This window comes from Scomber scombrus, chromosome 3 (assembly GCF_963691925.1).
Source record: "Scomber scombrus chromosome 3, fScoSco1.1, whole genome shotgun sequence".
Taxonomy (NCBI): Eukaryota; Metazoa; Chordata; class Actinopteri; order Scombriformes; family Scombridae; genus Scomber; species Scomber scombrus.
Window position 1 is genome coordinate 28,094,739 of NC_084972.1, and position 16,869 is coordinate 28,111,607.

General features: G+C 36.8%; 4 protein-coding genes across 4 annotated transcripts; all 4 read right to left on the reverse strand.

Moving 5' to 3' along the window:
• Positions 1 to 664: 664 nt before the first annotated feature.
• LOC133977961 (transcription factor HES-5-like) lies at positions 665 to 1,332 on the reverse strand. The gene is made up of 2 exons (XM_062416266.1): positions 1,210 to 1,332; positions 665 to 1,099 (listed from the first exon to the last, which is right to left on the reverse strand). The coding sequence occupies exons 1-2, from the start codon at positions 1,330 to 1,332 to the stop codon at positions 665 to 667; spliced, it is 558 nt and encodes a 185-aa protein (XP_062272250.1).
• Positions 1,333 to 4,573: 3,241 nt separating this feature from the next.
• Positions 4,574 to 5,139, reverse strand: LOC133977983 (transcription factor HES-2-like). Its single transcript, XM_062416293.1, has 2 exons — positions 5,017 to 5,139; positions 4,574 to 4,906 (listed from the first exon to the last, which is right to left on the reverse strand). The coding sequence occupies exons 1-2, from the start codon at positions 5,137 to 5,139 to the stop codon at positions 4,574 to 4,576; spliced, it is 456 nt and encodes a 151-aa protein (XP_062272277.1).
• A 3,958-nt stretch (positions 5,140 to 9,097) lies between these two features.
• LOC133977982 (transcription factor HES-1-like) lies at positions 9,098 to 9,667 on the reverse strand. The gene is made up of 2 exons (XM_062416292.1): positions 9,545 to 9,667; positions 9,098 to 9,430 (listed from the first exon to the last, which is right to left on the reverse strand). Exons 1-2 carry the CDS (start codon positions 9,665 to 9,667, stop codon positions 9,098 to 9,100), a joined length of 456 nt encoding a protein of 151 aa, XP_062272276.1.
• A 3,027-nt stretch (positions 9,668 to 12,694) lies between these two features.
• Positions 12,695 to 13,260, reverse strand: LOC133977997 (transcription factor HES-1-like). The gene is made up of 2 exons (XM_062416314.1): positions 13,138 to 13,260; positions 12,695 to 13,027 (listed from the first exon to the last, which is right to left on the reverse strand). The coding sequence occupies exons 1-2, from the start codon at positions 13,258 to 13,260 to the stop codon at positions 12,695 to 12,697; spliced, it is 456 nt and encodes a 151-aa protein (XP_062272298.1).
• Positions 13,261 to 16,869: the final 3,609 nt, after the last annotated feature.

Consider the following 16,869-nt stretch of genomic DNA (forward strand, 5'->3'; position numbering starts at 1 on the left):
AACAGATCACTTCTCAATAATCACATGAAGTGGTTTAAAGTCCACTATGATAAAATGTCCATAAAAAGGACAATTAAGATTTTTCTGAATGATTAATATTAATCAGAAGTAACAAATGTCATCATAGCATTATATTGTAACAATATGTGACATGTAGTGAGGCATAAAAGTATCACTAGAAAATTGTGATAGCCTGATTTTAAACAAACTTTTTAGAAAAAAAAAGATAAACATTTGGATCTTACAACAGATCAGTTTTGAGTAATCAAAGAGATTAAAGTGAGATAAAGTCCATTATAACAATATGTCCATAAAAAGGACAGTTAAATATATGATCAAAATGATCAATACTAATCAAAAGGTAATAAATGTTACCATAACATTATAAACTACAAATACATGAAGGACATTGAAGCATAATAATTGCTGATGCAATCAGATTTAGTTCATGCAACATGCATGACAAGATGCTCTTTCTTCACTTGAAAGATATTGTTGCTGTCATTTCCTTAGGAAATGTCATCGAGCACAAACACAAAAACACACAAATGATCCTTCTGTATACAGAAGAACAAGTGAATTAAATCTCAAATAATTCAGTCCAGTAAACTTTGACCAACACGGTCATCTTAGTTTGTCTGTAGTGACTCCAGTCTGTATGAGTCTACCACGGCCTCCAGAGGGCGCTGTTGACTGGACTCTTCTCTTTAGTGATGCTGGTCTGGACTGTGGAGCTCAGAGGAGAGAAGTCAGCATCTCTCAGGTTCTTGTCAGAGGAAGACTGCAGCTTGTTGAAGTGGTTCAGCAGTCTTTTCTGGGACTGTGTCTTCACCTCCTCTTTGCACAGGAAGTGCGCCACCTCTCGGACACACCTGGAGTAGCCTTGATCCACAGCTGCTGACTCAACAGCTGGATGCTGCTGCTGATGCTGGTGCTGCAGTTTTGTCAGGAGGCAAACTGTCATCTCCAGGATGTCTGCTTTCTCCATCTTGGAGTCTAGCTGCTGTTTGAGGAACTTTGGACCCAGGAGAGACTTGAGCTGCTCAATGCTGCTGTTGATTCGATCTCTGCGTAACTTCTCAACCAGAGGCTTTCTGAGCTGAAGAAATAAGAACAAAGTCATTAATAAACTTATTCTGGAGTTCAGTGATAGCATGAATAAAGATACTTCTCATGGAGAGATTAAGTCATCATGAATCATCAATTTACCTTGTGGGTCAGAGTCAGATGCTCCTGAGAGTTGGTCATTGCTGCAGTGATTGTAGGTGCCATAGCTGGATCTCTGTGCTGTAGAGGTCTCTGTAGAGAGAATCTGATCTCTGCTGGCTGCATCCCTCCTATTTATAGTCCCACATCTCCATATGAATGTGTGGGTCTCGGTGTGGTTGCAGTTTCTCACAGTCTCAACCAATCAGAGAGCTTGGTGAGACAAAAGAGGATGAAGCATGCTGAATGCATGTATGGCCTGAGGGATAATGGTTAATTCTCAGGGTAACAGGTGGAGGACTGGGGGGGTGGATGGAGAGAGACTCACTGGGCTCTGTGTGAATCTGGGAAAGTGGTGACCCTGTAGAGATCAGATCTGCTGCCTGATGCTGGGATCAATGACTTTGACTGAGCACACGCTCATCAACCCATCACACACGTGGGAGAAAGACAATTAATTATATCCATGTTAAAAGCACTGTATGACTCACATGTTACTACACTTATAAATCAGTGGATATAGAATGTATTTTATGTTTCTATTTAGTCATGACATTAAATCAAACTACTCAAACTATTTATGTTTTCTGTTACATTTTTCATTTTATAATTTCTGCCCATATTACTACATTATTTAATTTGATTTGAAATGTTATAACTTGGAAACAAATTCTTATGGATATTAAACACAAGAAAATTGATTTATTTAACTGGAATTTTTAAAAACTTGAGTGTAGCTATCACACGTCCGTCCAGATGTTGTAGTCTCCTGACTTGTGAGTAAAAGTTTATCTGAGTTTCCCACACACTCCCTGAATGCTGCGGTCAATGAACCACAAAGGGGTTTTGAATGCAGCTTTTGTGACTGATAGTGGACGGGTGTCGTAGTAGAAACAGAGCCTGACGTCACCAACCATCTGGAGGGAAAGAACATCATTGGCTGGCTCTGACAGCTTGTAAAGTATGACATTTTTATGAAATATGTCATCGTGAAGGCTGATATCAATAGTTTTTGAGAATAATTGATTCAATGTCCAATCATTTTCATACATTTTGAACATTTAGTTAAATTCCTGACATCTTTCACCAACTGGATCAGAATGTCAGCTCTGTGTATGCGTGTGGGAGGTTGAAACAGCTGTTTCCTGAAGTGTGCCATATCCCTTTGGAGAATAGGAGGCTGCTGGTGGAGTTTAGGATGCTAATCAGTCTCGACTTTGCTCTCCAGAGCTTTCCCACACTCTGTCCATATAAAGATATTTAGGCACGTGCCAAATCCAAACTGAGTTTTTTCAGGAACCCGTGTAGGCTTTTTTACACTGTACAGCTCACTGAGATTGAATTATAAAATATGTAGAAAGTCAAATTAGGAGTAACTGAAACAAGTGGAGCAATCACCTTAGTTACTTAAGTATTCAACAGAACTGTAGTATAAATACAACCAATATACACTGAAGTCAAAACTGTGATACTTTATTGTGGTTATACTGTTGTCAAAATACTGAATATTTGGCAAATTTTTCTGTTTTCAAAAATGAAGAATTTTAAGGCTGTATTTCTGAAATGTTATTGTAAATTTGAATTGTAAATAATAATTTAAGTGTCACAATCTACATCATAAACATAACGTAATTAACTATTCAAATAACCAACTTTTGGGAATGGCAATATATAAAACTGGTGATAGTGATTTTTATCATAGGAAGAAAAAGTTAAAATTGACTTGAAGAAAGTTTCTAGTTTGGGTGCTGGAGTCTCTTTAACCTCCTCAGGCCAAAGGTCTGGATCTATTGTCCTGCAGCGGCTCTGTGAGGGAGTTTCTTCTGGTTTCCCACAGTCTGTGTTTTCACTGCTTTCACTGGAGGAACAATAGAAGTGTGTCTCATTATGCATCAGATTAGATACAATGACCTCTTTAAGTCAGGGAATCGATAACTTGAAACATTTTACATTTAAACACCTTCAACTGATGTTTATACACCAAAAGGATGGTGAAGTAAAGGAATTTTTGAAAAGTAAGTTTTCTAATTGGATTTGATAGTTTGCCCAAAAGCAGAATGACATGAAGCTGATAATGCCAATTCATCAAACATCGTAATGGAGCAGCTTCACAGAGTACTATCTTTACCTTCATCATGGGTACACAAGTAGTATGTGTTAGATTTAATTATGTTTATCAACTAAAGGTTTGGAGCAGTAATTGAATTCAATTAATTAAGTGTAGAAACTTGATTTTGTCATCATAGACAGTTTAAATAGGACACAAAATACATGGAAACACAAATTTAGCAATTTCAGTGTTTGTTTATTCAATGAGGCACATAAAGGTTGCAAACTCCAACAACACGTGATGATACATCACAACAACAACTTGTAGATTTCTACAAGACACACTGTACTCAGACAGAGTAAAGGAACAGCTGTCTTTATAAAAGACAAACAATTGACAGTATTTGAGGACACAGTACTCACTGTCCTTTGCAATTTTTACCAAATGGATTAAAACCTTTGCACTTAAAGAGCAAAAGTAACAACAAGTAACAACTGATCTTACAACAGATCACATTGTTCTTAATAATAATTAAATTCAATTCATTCTCAATATGAACATATTGCCAGTATTGTGTCACTGAAAAACTGTGACAGTGTGACATTAATCAGAAACTTTTACAGTAAAAGAATAAACATATTGATCTTAAAACAGATCACTTCTCAATAATCACATGAAGTGGTTTAAAGTCCACTGTGATAAAATGTCCATAAAAAGGACAATTAGGATTTTTTTAGAATGATTAATATTAATCAAGAGGTAACAAATGTCACCATAGCATTATATTGTAACAATATGTGACATGTAGTGAGGCATAAAAGTATCACTAGAAAAAAGTGATAGCCTGAATTTAAACAAACTTTTTAGAAAAAAGATAAACATTTGGATCTTACAACAGATCAGTTTTGAGTAATCACAGAGATTAAAGTGAGGTAAAGTCCATTATAACAATATGTCCATAAAAAGGACAGTTAAATATATGATCAAAATGATCAATAATCAATCAAAAGGTTACAAATGTTACCATAACATTATATACTACCAATACATGAAGTACAATGAGGCATAATAACAATTGCTGATGCAATCAGATTTAGTTCGTGCAACATGCATGACAAGATGCTCTTTCTTCACTTGAAAGATATTGTTGCTGTCATTTCCTTAGGAAATGTCATCGAGCACAAACACAAAAAACACACAAATGATCCTTCTGTATACAGAAGAACAAGTGAATTAAATCTCAAATAATTCAGTCCAGTAATCTTTGACCAACACGGTCATCTGGGTGTTTCTGTAGTGACTCCAGTCTGTATGAGTCTACCACGGCCTCCAGAGGGCGCTGTTGACTGGACTCTTCACTTTAGTGATGCTGGTCTGGACTGTGGAGCTCAGAGGAGAGAAGTCAGCTTGTCTCTGGTTCTTGTCAGAGGAAGACTGCAGCTTGTTGAAGTGGTTCAGCAGTCTTCCTTGCTGCTGCTGCTGCTGCTGCAGTTGTGTCAGGAGGCAAACTGTCATCTCCAGGATGTCTGCTTTCTCCATCTTGGAGTCTGGCTGCTGTTTGAGGAACTTTGGACACAGGAGAGACTTGAGCTGCTCAATGCTGCTGTTGATTCGCTCTCTGCGTAACTTCTCCACCAGAGGCTTTTTGAGCTGAAGAAAGAAGAACAAAGTCATTAATAAACTTATTCTGGAGTTCAGTGATAGCATGAATAAAGAAACTTCTCATGGAGAGATTAAGTCATCATGAATCATCAATTTACCTTGTGGGTCAGAGTCAGATGCTCCTGAGAGTTGGTCATTGCTGCAGTGATTGTAGGTGCCATAGCTGGATCTCTGTGCTGTAGAGGTCTCTGTAGAGAGAATCTGATTTCTGCTTGCTGCATCCCTCCTATTTATAGTCCCACATCTCCATATGAATGTGTGGGTCTTGGTGTAGTTGCAGTTTCTCACAGTCTCAGCCAATCAGAAAGCCAGACAAAAGAAAAGAAATGCTAAGCTTCCACATGCTCAGTGGGACATTGGTTAAATCTCAAGGGAACAGGTTTTGGACTAAGGGGCGTTGATGGAGACAGAATCTATAGACCTCATTTTGAATCTGGGAAAGTGGTGACTGCAGGAAGAGCAGATCTGCTGCCTCATGCTGCAGATCAATGATTTTTTTGAGCATCCACTCATCATCTCATCATTCCTGTTAGACCATTAACTCTACATATAATTATTGTGCTTGACCGAAATTCACCCTACACCATATAGGATAAACTCTATGTATATTTATAAAGGCATCAATATAAAAGGTATTTCTGCTTGCAATATATTTCTGTTGAATATATAACTTTATGTGTATAGAAATTTACACATTTAAAAACAAATATATAATTTTTTAAGCTCTCTACAGAGTTGTACTGTATGCAAACTAAATTGGCCCATTTTAATTAAAAATAAAATAGTTTTTATCAGTGCAAAGCAGTGGAAAATAATTTCAGATGGCATGGCATTTTCATATTATCAATATTTATACTCCAAGTGTCCAGATGTAGCAGGTGGGTCCTCTGTTTCGTGGCTGGAAGTTGGTGTGAGTAGAAAGTTGTTCTCGGTTTCCCACACTGACTCTTTGAATAGTCTGGTCAGTGCACTACAAAAGAACTTTGAAAGGAGCTTTTGTGACAGACGCTGGTTGTGTCCTGCAGTAGATAAAGAGCCTGACGTCACCATCCATCTGGAGGGAAAGAACATCATTGGTTACCTTTAACATTTAAAATGTATTTAAAAAACACATCAAATATCTGCAATAGTACTAAATTGGCTTTCACTTTCTTAATTTGCAGCTGCATACAATTTGAATATGCGGTCCAAATGAAACCCTTTTTATTTTAATCATCAAATGGACCAATATTCTAGGTCTTTACATGAAGTTGGAAGGTTAAGGCAGCTGTGTCCTGACGTTTGCCAGATCCCTTTGGATAATAGTCGGCTGCCGGCGGAGTTGAGATTCAAATCAACTTGAACTATGGCTCTTTTCCTCAGAGCTTTCCCACACTCCTGTTGCCCCTTGACAGACACTGAGGCATGTGCTGTGTTACAAAAAGGACTCTTGTTGGCATATACAGTAGCCACACTCAAAAAAACAACTTGTAGGATTTACTTAACCCTTATACAGCTAATGTGCACCAGGACATACAGACTCTTTAACACCCTGTTGTGGGCATTATTGATTAAGGTAGTTGTTCATTTGTATTCTTCTGAGCGCAGAATCAATATCATCCTAAACATCCGCCTGGCCTGTTTTGGAGACAAAAAAAACCATACCATGTCAAGTTTTTTTCTCGTAAATGTATGACTTTAAACTCAACAATACACGTATTTTTCTCGAAATATTTCTTCTCTAAAAACTGCACACACAGTAAATGTTGTAGGCTAGTAGAGTAATTAATCACTTTTTTGGAAAGTTTTACCATTTAAAAAAATAGGCATAAATAAAAGTGAACTGGGTTTTAAGTCAACAGAATCACTGATGATATTCACATTGGAAGTGTTCTGCTTCACCTCACCAGCATTAAGAATACATTCAATGAAACTAATTGTGAGAAAGTAAGAAAAACTTAAATTGTGTTTCAAATATCAGATGATGTTTTATGTTTCAATATAACAAAGTTACTTAAACATAAATGGCGGGAAAAAAATTATCTTGATCAATTGGCAGCATTTTCACAACTATAAACAGTGACCTGATGCATATTGTAAAAGCAGAGCATTAAATTTACGAGACTGATGTCAAACAGATCAGCATCTTTTTTGCCTCAGTACCATTTAACCTCTGCCACTTGAAGGCACAGGTCAAAGCTATTGTACTGTTGGAGCTCTGTGACTGAGTTTTCTCTGGTTTCCCACACTCTGTCCTTTGACCGCTTTTATTAGAGGATCAATACAAGTGGATCTCATTACGCAGCACATTAGCTTCAATGTATGGCCTCTTTAGGAGACAAAAACATTCAAATGAACATTAAGGTTTTCAAATTCCAACACCTCATATAGACTATAGCACCAAACTTATGATACAGCACTTTTTCCAACACAGTCTGCTTCAATGAAAGTATCCTCAGTTGGTTAAGTAACTAAATATGAGCCACTGCATTTAAATAGTGACATATAAGATGTTGGCCCAGCAAATCTGTTCTTCAGTCCACATGAAAATGTACTCTGCTTTCATTCAAACTAATATATTGACATGTAGACAATGGATGAGGAATTATGTCCCAGATTTGATCAGAGGTTTGTTATTTGAGCCTTGTTGTAATGATAGAGCACTCTATCGATAATAAACATTCACAAATGAAACACTTGAAAAATGTATCACCATAATTACAGTGTAGCTATACATAAAAATAAGTAACACAAGATAACAAGATGCAATTCACTTGATTATGTTTTTGTTTATTCAAACAAACGCAATGACAACAAATGACATTTTCAGCTGGAGGCAGAAAGATGTGATGATACATCACAACAACAACTTGGACACTTCTCCAAGACACACTGTACTCAAAATGAGTGGAGGAGCATTCGTCTTTACAAAAGACAAAAACATTATGAGACTGATCATCACTCAGTCTTACATCAAATTACTGTTTGCACTTTAAAACAAAAGCAAAGGAAGAAAAAGGCTGACCTCACAACAGATCAGGTTCAATTAATCACAAAGTGATAAGAATAGGTTAATACCTAATTAAGTCTGTACATTTGAATAAATGTTCAGTATCATTAGAGTCTAAGACAGTAGGTCAAAAAAACCTTTCAGACAAAAGGATAAAAAAAAAAACACCTGTTAAACTATAACAGATACATGTTAAATATTCAAAGAGATTAAAATGATCACATGAAGTCCATTTTGACAAAATGTCCCTGCATATATAAGGACAAATAAAAGTTTTGATCAAAACGACCACAGATGGTCTTCCTTAACATGAAAGATACTGTTTTAACATTTCCTTAGGAAATGACATTTTCCTCAACAAAAGAGTTAGAAATTTAGATAAAGGTATTTTAAAAGCCTTTAAGTCTTTGAATTTCAAAAAATCAAAGTCCAGTAATCTTTGACCAACATGGTCATCTTAGTTTGTCTGTAGTGACTCCAGTCTGTATGAGTCTACCACGGCCTCCAGAGGGCGCTGTTGACTGGACTCTTCTCTTTAGTGATGCTGGTCTGGACTGTGGAGCTCAGAGGAGAGAAGTCAGCCTGTCTCAGGTTCTTGTTAGAGGAAGACTGCCGGCTAATACTAATCAAGAGGTAACAAATGTCATCATAGCATTATATTGTAACAATATGTGACATGTAGTGAGGCATAAAAGTATCACTAGAAAATTGTGATAGCCTGAATTTAAACAAACTTTTTAGAAAAAAGATAAACATTTGGATCTTACAACAGATCAGTTTTGAGTAATCACAGAGATTAAAGTGAGGTAAAGTCCATTATAACAATATGTCCATAAAAAGGACAGTTAAATATATGATCAAAATGATCAATAATCAATCAAAAGGTAATAAATGTTACCATAACATTATATACTACCAATACATGAAGTACAATGAAGCATTATAACAATTGCTGATGCAATCAGATTTAGTTCGTGCAACATGCATGACAAGATGCTCTTTCTTCACTTGAAAGATATTGTTGCTGTCATTTCCTTAGGAAATGTCATCGAGCACAAACACAAAAACACACAAATGATCCTTCTGTATACAGAAGAACAAGTGAATTAAATCTCAAATAATTCAGTCCAGTAATCTTTGACCAACATGGTCATCTGGGTGTTTCTGTAGTGACTCCAGTCTGTATGAGTCTACCACGGCCTCCAGAGGGCGCTGTTGACTGGACTCTTCTCTTTACTGATGCTGGTCTGGACTGTGGAGCTCAGAGGAGAGAAGTCAGCCTGTCTCAGGTTCTTGTCAGAGGAAGACTGCAGCTTGTTGAAGTGGTTCAGCAGTCTTCCTTGCTGTTGATGCTGCTGCTGCAGTTGTGTCAGGAGGCAAACTGTCATCTCCAGGATGTCTGCTTTCTCCATCTTGGAGTCTGGCTGCTGTTTGAGGAACTCTGGACCCAGGAGAGACTTGAGCTGCTCAATGCTGCTGTTGATGCGCTCTCTGCGTAACTTCTCCACCAGAGGCTTTCCAAGCTGCAGACAGAAGAAAACAAATATCATTAATAAACTTATAGTGGTTAATGGTTCTACAAATATATTACAACAACAGTGTTGCTACATCTCCATGAAAGTTAGTCCGGATTTTACCTTGTGGGTCAGAGTCAGATGCTCCTGAGAGTTGGTCATTGCTGCAGTGACTGTAGGTGCCATAGCTGGATCTCTGTGCTGTTGAGGTCTCTGTAGAGAGAATCTGATCTCTGCTGGCTGCATCCCTCTTATTTATAGTCCCACATCTCCATATGAATGTGTGGGTCTCGGTGTGGTTGAGGTTTCTCACAGTCTCATCCAATCAGGGTGCCAAAAAAGGGAGTTTCACACTGCCACATACTTAGTGGTCACATTTGTAAGGGACAATGGTCAGATCTCAGGGGAACAGGTGGAGGACTGGGGGGCATAATGGTGAGAGATCCGCAGAGCTCTATGTGAATCTGGGAAAGTGGTGACCCTGTAGAGATCAGATCTGCTGCCTGATGCTGGGATCAATGACTTTGACTGAGCATATGTTCATCATTCCTTCACATGTTTGAGACCAGACTCTTCATACAGTGCATGTGTTAGAGCCAAATTTACTTCATTCCTTAATTTATAGTTTCCACATCTTTCTTGGCGTGATGGTCCACAAGATGTAACATTTGTCTTGACCCTTTACATCCTTGTGCATTTGCAGCTCAAAATGTAAGACTGCAAAGACTGTGTAGGCGCTAACAATTGTGTGAACATGTCTTTATGTGCAGACACTCAAGGTAATATAGACAGAAATGCCTGTATCCCCTTTTGGGGCTAGTGTTTGCACTAAAGTAAATTTGTGTATCATATATTAACTATTATGTTACAATTAGTTTGCTTTATATAGGGTTATATTGTATGTGAATATAACATTTTCAGTTTTATTTTAAAGGTTTTTCATCAGTGTTTCAAGGCACTTTAAAACAACATCAGATATCCACAGTAGTTTATATTTATTATTGTTTGAATTGGGACAAAATCATCCTGGTGTCCAGCTGTAGCAGGTGGGTCCTCTGTCTTGTGGCGGGAAGTTGGTGTGAGTCCAAAGTTGTTCTCAGTTTCCCACACGGGCTCTTTGACTGAGGTGGTCAGCGCACTACAAAAGAACTTTGAAAGGAGCTTTTGTGACGGACGCTGGTTGTAGAGAAAAATCCTGACGTAACCAACCATCTGTTTGTTTGGACCAAACACCATTGAGTTTAAAATCCTACCAAAAAATACACCAAGTCAGCAGTCATATTAAATTGACACTCACTTTTTCATTTAAGCTGCAGAATTAAAAAATATATAAATATAAATTCAAACATAAGTCTTAGTATCATCAACTTGACCAAAGTTTCAGCTCTCTATATAAAGGGGGAGGTTTGGGGCAGCTGTTTCCTGAAGTGTGCCAAATCCCCCTGGTCAAAAGTCGGCTGCTGGTGTTGTTGAGAATGTAAATCAACTTGAACTATGACTCTTCCTCCGAGCTTTCCCACACCGTCCATGGCACAATGTTTTCTTGTGCCAGTATTTGTATATCTTTGTATGTTTTTTTGTTTGATTTGTAGTGTAGAGCCCGAGTTTTAATCAAAAGTTTAAAACAACCTTAACATTATTCATAAGTGTTGCTGGCCAGCAGTCAAATTATTTACAATATTAGATAAAATCTAAAATAAAGACTGACCTTGAAGGGTAAAATGCATCCTTGGTATTCAGAATCATCATATTGCTTGGCGCAATATTTAGATTAAACAATTTTTCACTTCAACTTATTAGTATACAAAGATTTTATCGTAAGACCCTAATTGTGAGAAACTTGAAATTTGAGTTCCAAAAAACATTTTACAGGATGTAACTTACCAGACTTTTGTGAACTGTAATTTAACATGATAAAAAATATATTTTTTTCAACTTGAGCAACTTACAATATTTTTAGAACTGTATATGTTGAATTTGTTTCAATATTTGACTTCAACATTTTCTTTGATGTCACCACATTATCTTTTAACCTCGGTCTCCTCTGGGCAGAAGTCTTCGTCTTCTGTCCCAGTTGGACTCTGTGAGTGAGGGTTCCCACTCTGTCCTTTCACTGACATTACTGGAGGATCATCACAAGTGTGTCTCATTATTCATCATATCAGCTGCAATGTGTGGCATCTCATAATAGGGGACAGTTCACTTTTCTCTGTGCAACTTTAAACATTCCAATACTGTGAATCAGTAAATTGCACAAAAATCATGATCCAGCAATCATCAAAATGTAATCAGAGGCACATTGAAAATGTCTCCATTTAGTTTTATGATGACCCACAGCATTTAATTTGAGTGACATCATCAATCATCAATCCACATTATAATGTATATTCATAAAGGATGAGGAATTATGTCCCACATCAGAAGTGCTTGTTATTTGAGCCTTGGTGTGATGATAGAGCGCTTACACTCAAGGAATTTATCACTATCACTACAATGGAGCTATATGTTAAAATAAGTAACACAAGATAAAACACAATTGATTTGATTATATTTTTGTTTATTCAAACAAACGCAATGACAACAAATGACATTTTCAGCTGGAGGCAGAAAGATGTGATGATACATCACAACAACAACTTGGACACTTCTCCAAGACACACTGTACTCAAAATGAGTGGAGGAGCATTCGTCTTTACAAAAGACACAAAACATTATGAGACTGATCATCACTCAGTCTTATATAAAATTACTGTTTGCACTTTAAAACAAAAGCAAAGGAAGAAAAAGGCTGACCTCACAACAGATCAGGTTCAATTAATCACAAAGTGATAAGAATAGGTTAATACCTAATTAAGTCTGTACATTTTTTATTAATTAAAATGTTCAGTATCATTACAGTCTTAGACAGTAGGTAAAAAAACCTTTCAGACAAAAGGATAAAAAAAACACCTGTTAAACTATAACAGATAAATGTTAAATAATCAAAGAGATTAAAATGATCACATGAAGTCCATTTTGACAAAATGTCCCTGCATATATAAGGACAAATAAAAGTTTTGATCAAAACGACCACAGATGGTCTTGCTTAACATGAAAGATACTGTTTTAACATTTCCTTAGGAAATGACATTTTCCTCAACAAAAGAGTTAGAAATTAAGATAAAGGTATTTTAAAAGCCTTTAAGTCTTTGAATTTCAAAAAATCAAAGTCCAGTAATCTTTGACCAACATGGTCATCTCAGTTTGTCTGTAGTGACTCCAGTCTGTATGAGTCTACCACGGCCTCCAGAGGGCGCTGTTGACTGGACTCTTCTCTTTAGTGATGCTGGTCTGGACTGTGGAGCTCAGAGGAGAGAAGTCAGCCTGTCTCAGGTTCTTGTCAGAGGAAGACTGCAGCTTGTTGAAGTGGTTCAGCAGTCTTCCTTGCTGTTGATGCTGCTGCTGCAGTTGTGTCAGGAGGCAAACTGTCAACTCCAGGATGTCTCCTTTCTCCATCTTGGAGTCTGGCTGCTGTTTGAGGAACTTTGGACCCAGGAGAGACTTGAGCTGCTCAATGCTGCTGTTGATTCGATCTCTGCGTAACTTCTCCACCAGAGGCTTTCTGTGCTGAAGAAAGAAGAACAAAGTCATTAATACACTTATTCTGGAGTTTAGTGATAGCATGAATAAAGAAACTTCTCATGAAAAGATTAAGCCATCATGAATCTTCAATTTACCTTGTGGGTCAGAGTCTGATGCTCCTGAGAGTTGGTCATTGCTGCAGTGATTGTAGGTGCCATAGCTGGATCTCTGTGCTGTGGAGGTCTCTGTAGAGAGAATCTGATCTCTGCTGGCTGCATCCCTCCTATTTATAGTCCCACATCTCCATATGAATGTGTCAGTTTTGGTCTGGTTGAAGTTTCTCACAGTCTCATCCAATCAGAGAGCTTGGTGAGAACAATAAAGGATGCAACACTAACAGATGAATGCTGTGACTGCTTTAGAAACAATGGTTAGATTTCAGTGAAACAGGGGGAGGAGGTCAATCACTTGAACTGAGCACAAGCCATCACACACGTGCCATAGACCATTGACTCGTACACAGTCCATATTTAAGTATTTTTTACATCCTGTAGCGTATAAATTACACAGTGACTCACATGTACAGTAGCTAAATATAAACATCATTGAAGAACTGTTTTGTCAGTAGTGTTCAAATTTAGGCTGCAGCTGGAATCTATGGAGGTGTAACTTAATTGATTAAAAGAGAAACACCTTCACGCTGACTCCAAACTAAAAATATACTCTAACTGTCAACGTTTAGATCCCAGCCAAATCTTTTTCAGGTCAGAATATTTTAAAATACAGTGGTCACAACACCCATATACATACAGCATACAGTATATGCGCTGTAACTACACCAGACCCACAGACATGGCACAGAAATAATAATAATACATCAAATATATAAAGTATTTTAAAAATCTTTCAAATTCATAAAAAAATATCCAAACAGCTATCAACAAGAAACTATATCCACAATGTATTTAAATTAATAACATTTTAAATTACACAAAAGTCTACTCTGTACAGTTTAACACATTTTACATTGAATAGTTTATCAACAGATTATCACAAACAATGATTTTAATAAACTATTATTTATTTGTTATTTATCAAGCAAAGGCGCAAACTATTTGCTCTTTTTTTTAATATGAGAATTTGGTCATTGTATATGTTTGTAACATGAATGCCTTTAGGTTTCGGACTGTTGGTTAGGCTGAGGATACACTTTGAATACAGTTGTGGAATTGTGGAAAATTATGATGAGCTTTTTTTTTTCTGACAATCATCATCATTAATCAATGACAACTAATAATGAAAGTTAGCTATTGAAGGCATTTTTTTATTCAGTGCTGCAGTATGTTTTAAATGAGAGATCCAGATGTTCAGATATATATATAATGTATCTTTTTGCTAGTTGTTGGTATGAGTAGAAAGTTGCCCACAGTTTCCCACACTGGGTCTTTGAATAATGCAGCCACAGCACTATAAAAGAAGTCTGAAAGCACCTCGGATGAATGCTTGTCGTGTGCTGTAGAGCTTGACGTCATCAACCATCTGGAGGGAAAGAACACCATTGGCTGGCTCTGAGGGTCGATAAAATCTTTAAAGCACCATCAAAATATCAAATGCCTCTGAACACACTATATATTGACATTACCTTTTTCAATTTTCACTTTGAGTAAGTTTAAATATCCTTCTAAATTTGTGCCTCTGCATCATAAATAAGATTCAATTTTGCTGTCCATAAATAAGGGTGGGAGGTTGAGACAGCTGTTTCCTGACGTGTGCCAAATCCCTCTGGATAATAGGAGGCCGCGGGTGGGATTGAGGATACCAATCACACTGAACTGTGATTCTGTTCTTCAGAGCTTTCCCACACTCAGAAGACAGAAGTGCATTGACAGAAGGTTCGCTGTGTGTCACTAAAAGAGCCTTCTCCTCTGCACAAGCTGTACAATAAAGCTTGTCAATAAGAATGAGAAAGCTTATACTAGTAGCACATGTGACAAGCTAGTGAAGAATTCATTCATATCTATTTATTTATTTTTTGAAAATAAGTTAATTTCAAAAATTCAAAAATATATGATTAAGTAAAGGAATAAAATGGGTTTTGATGGTATAAAATAAGATATGGTGATTGTTCTGTTTGGCATTGACACACAATAGTCTGTTTCAACTTTATTTTATTCAGAGACTAAATATTAATGGAATTAGCTAAATGTAAGTGAACATACACATATGATTTGAAATTTGCATTTAAATCATTATTAAATGGACCAATTTGCAACATTGTGACAACAGCAATGATAATTTCTATTGTTTAACACTAAATTTACAAGCATGACTTAAAACAAATGGGCAGGTTTTCATGTTGATACCATCACTTTCCCTCTTCACCTCCTGTCTTTTCTGGGCAGAGGTCTTGATCTTTTGTCCCCCCGGGGCTCTGCGAGTCATTTTCCTCTAGTTTCCCACTATCTGTCCTTTTACTGAAGGATCGATACAAGTGTGTCTCATTACACATCACATTAGCTGCCATGTGCGACCTCTTCAAAAGAGAAAAGTTTAAAGTAAAAATGTTCTCTCCCACAATATACTAAAAGTAAGCAATTTTTTTGTATGTCATGTATATAGATAAGAATGTGTAAGTCATGTATTTGATCCAAGCATATGTACTTTTTGAAGTGAACCAATGTGATCTGTGAACGAGTGTTTATTGTTCTAGTTTAGTTTAACTCTGATATTCTGCACTGATCCGTACCTGTATCAGATTATAAGCTTTGTTCTACTTTATATATTTCTGTATGCCAAGAAAAGACATAAAACATGTAAATCATGTGATATGTTGTCTGTTTTTGATGAGAACTTAAATCTATTGTGACAATGGAATAATACTACAAATATGAAGTTACATTTGTTTAATTTTGTTGGTAAAATGACATCTGATCCACTCCAGGGCTTAAATTAGCACTTCTTTCTTTAGGGTTTTTGTTTCTGAATGCATATTGTTTCAGTGAATGGCATAAGAAAAACTCATAAAACAGGCACATGTGCATTGTTTGTTAGGATTTATTACTTTTCACCCATTAAATGTAATTAATCTTAGCACAAGATCCATTTACAGGCATTTCTGGAACTTTTTCAACTGCATCTAAAAATCATAATCAGAAGATGGAGTTTGGTTGTGTCGTGGTTTTTTTTTTAGTGATAATGTGACATGGTGAATTATAAAAATTCACTGCAGACTTTAGGAAAGACACTATTCATTATCCATTTCTTTCAACAGCATTTAAAACCTTTGCAACAGTCCCTGACTTATTTATTTCATTCTTTAATAAATAAATGAACCAATATGAAATAATGTGTATTATGTGATGCACTCGTGTGTTTATAGAGCAATAATTGAAGAACAGACTGTTCAGTAATCTGTTGAGTTCATATGTTGTACATTAAAAATGTTCTTTTTTCCCCCTGAATTAATCATTTACCACAGTAATACATTAACTCACTTGTTCAAACCAGTTATGAATGACTGAATCAGCCTGAGGTTTACTGCTCTTATCTGACCATCAGGACATCTCAAATATCAGCAATGTGTTGTTAATGCATCAATGAAGACACAAAACCACCATGTCATAGCTAATTAAAATCTCTTTATTACAATCACATGTACATATTCCAAAAAGCTTGCTGTAGTGAAAAGTACCTTTGCACAGACAGATGGAGGTGGTGTTGCAGGCTGGATGGAGGGATTGTCAGATGGAGTAAAACAAGTGTTGCATTCCCCAGCAGCAAGCATCTCCGCTCCAGTGTGCTTTTAATTTCACATCACATGAGGACAGCAGCGCTATTTTCAGCTCTCTGTGTCCTTGTGTAACGTAAGCAAGAGGGTGAAGGGGGGC

Excerpts from the sequence above, each read along its gene's own strand:
- LOC133977961 (XM_062416266.1), bottom strand. The coding sequence starts at position 1,332 with ATGCAGCCAGCAGAGATCAGATTCTCTCTACAGAGACCTCTACAGCAC. Across the intron at positions 1,100-1,209 it reads ATCTGACTCTGACCCACAAG|CTCAGAAAGCCTCTGGTTGA; the intron begins GTAAATTGATGA and ends TTATTTCTTCAG.
- LOC133977982 (XM_062416292.1), bottom strand. The coding sequence starts at position 9,667 with ATGCAGCCAGCAGAGATCAGATTCTCTCTACAGAGACCTCAACAGCAC. Across the intron at positions 9,431-9,544 it reads ATCTGACTCTGACCCACAAG|CTTGGAAAGCCTCTGGTGGA; the intron begins GTAAAATCCGGA and ends TTCTGTCTGCAG.
- LOC133977983 (XM_062416293.1), bottom strand. The coding sequence starts at position 5,139 with ATGCAGCAAGCAGAAATCAGATTCTCTCTACAGAGACCTCTACAGCAC. Across the intron at positions 4,907-5,016 it reads ATCTGACTCTGACCCACAAG|CTCAAAAAGCCTCTGGTGGA; the intron begins GTAAATTGATGA and ends TTCTTTCTTCAG.
- LOC133977997 (XM_062416314.1), bottom strand. The coding sequence starts at position 13,260 with ATGCAGCCAGCAGAGATCAGATTCTCTCTACAGAGACCTCCACAGCAC. Across the intron at positions 13,028-13,137 it reads ATCAGACTCTGACCCACAAG|CACAGAAAGCCTCTGGTGGA; the intron begins GTAAATTGAAGA and ends TTCTTTCTTCAG.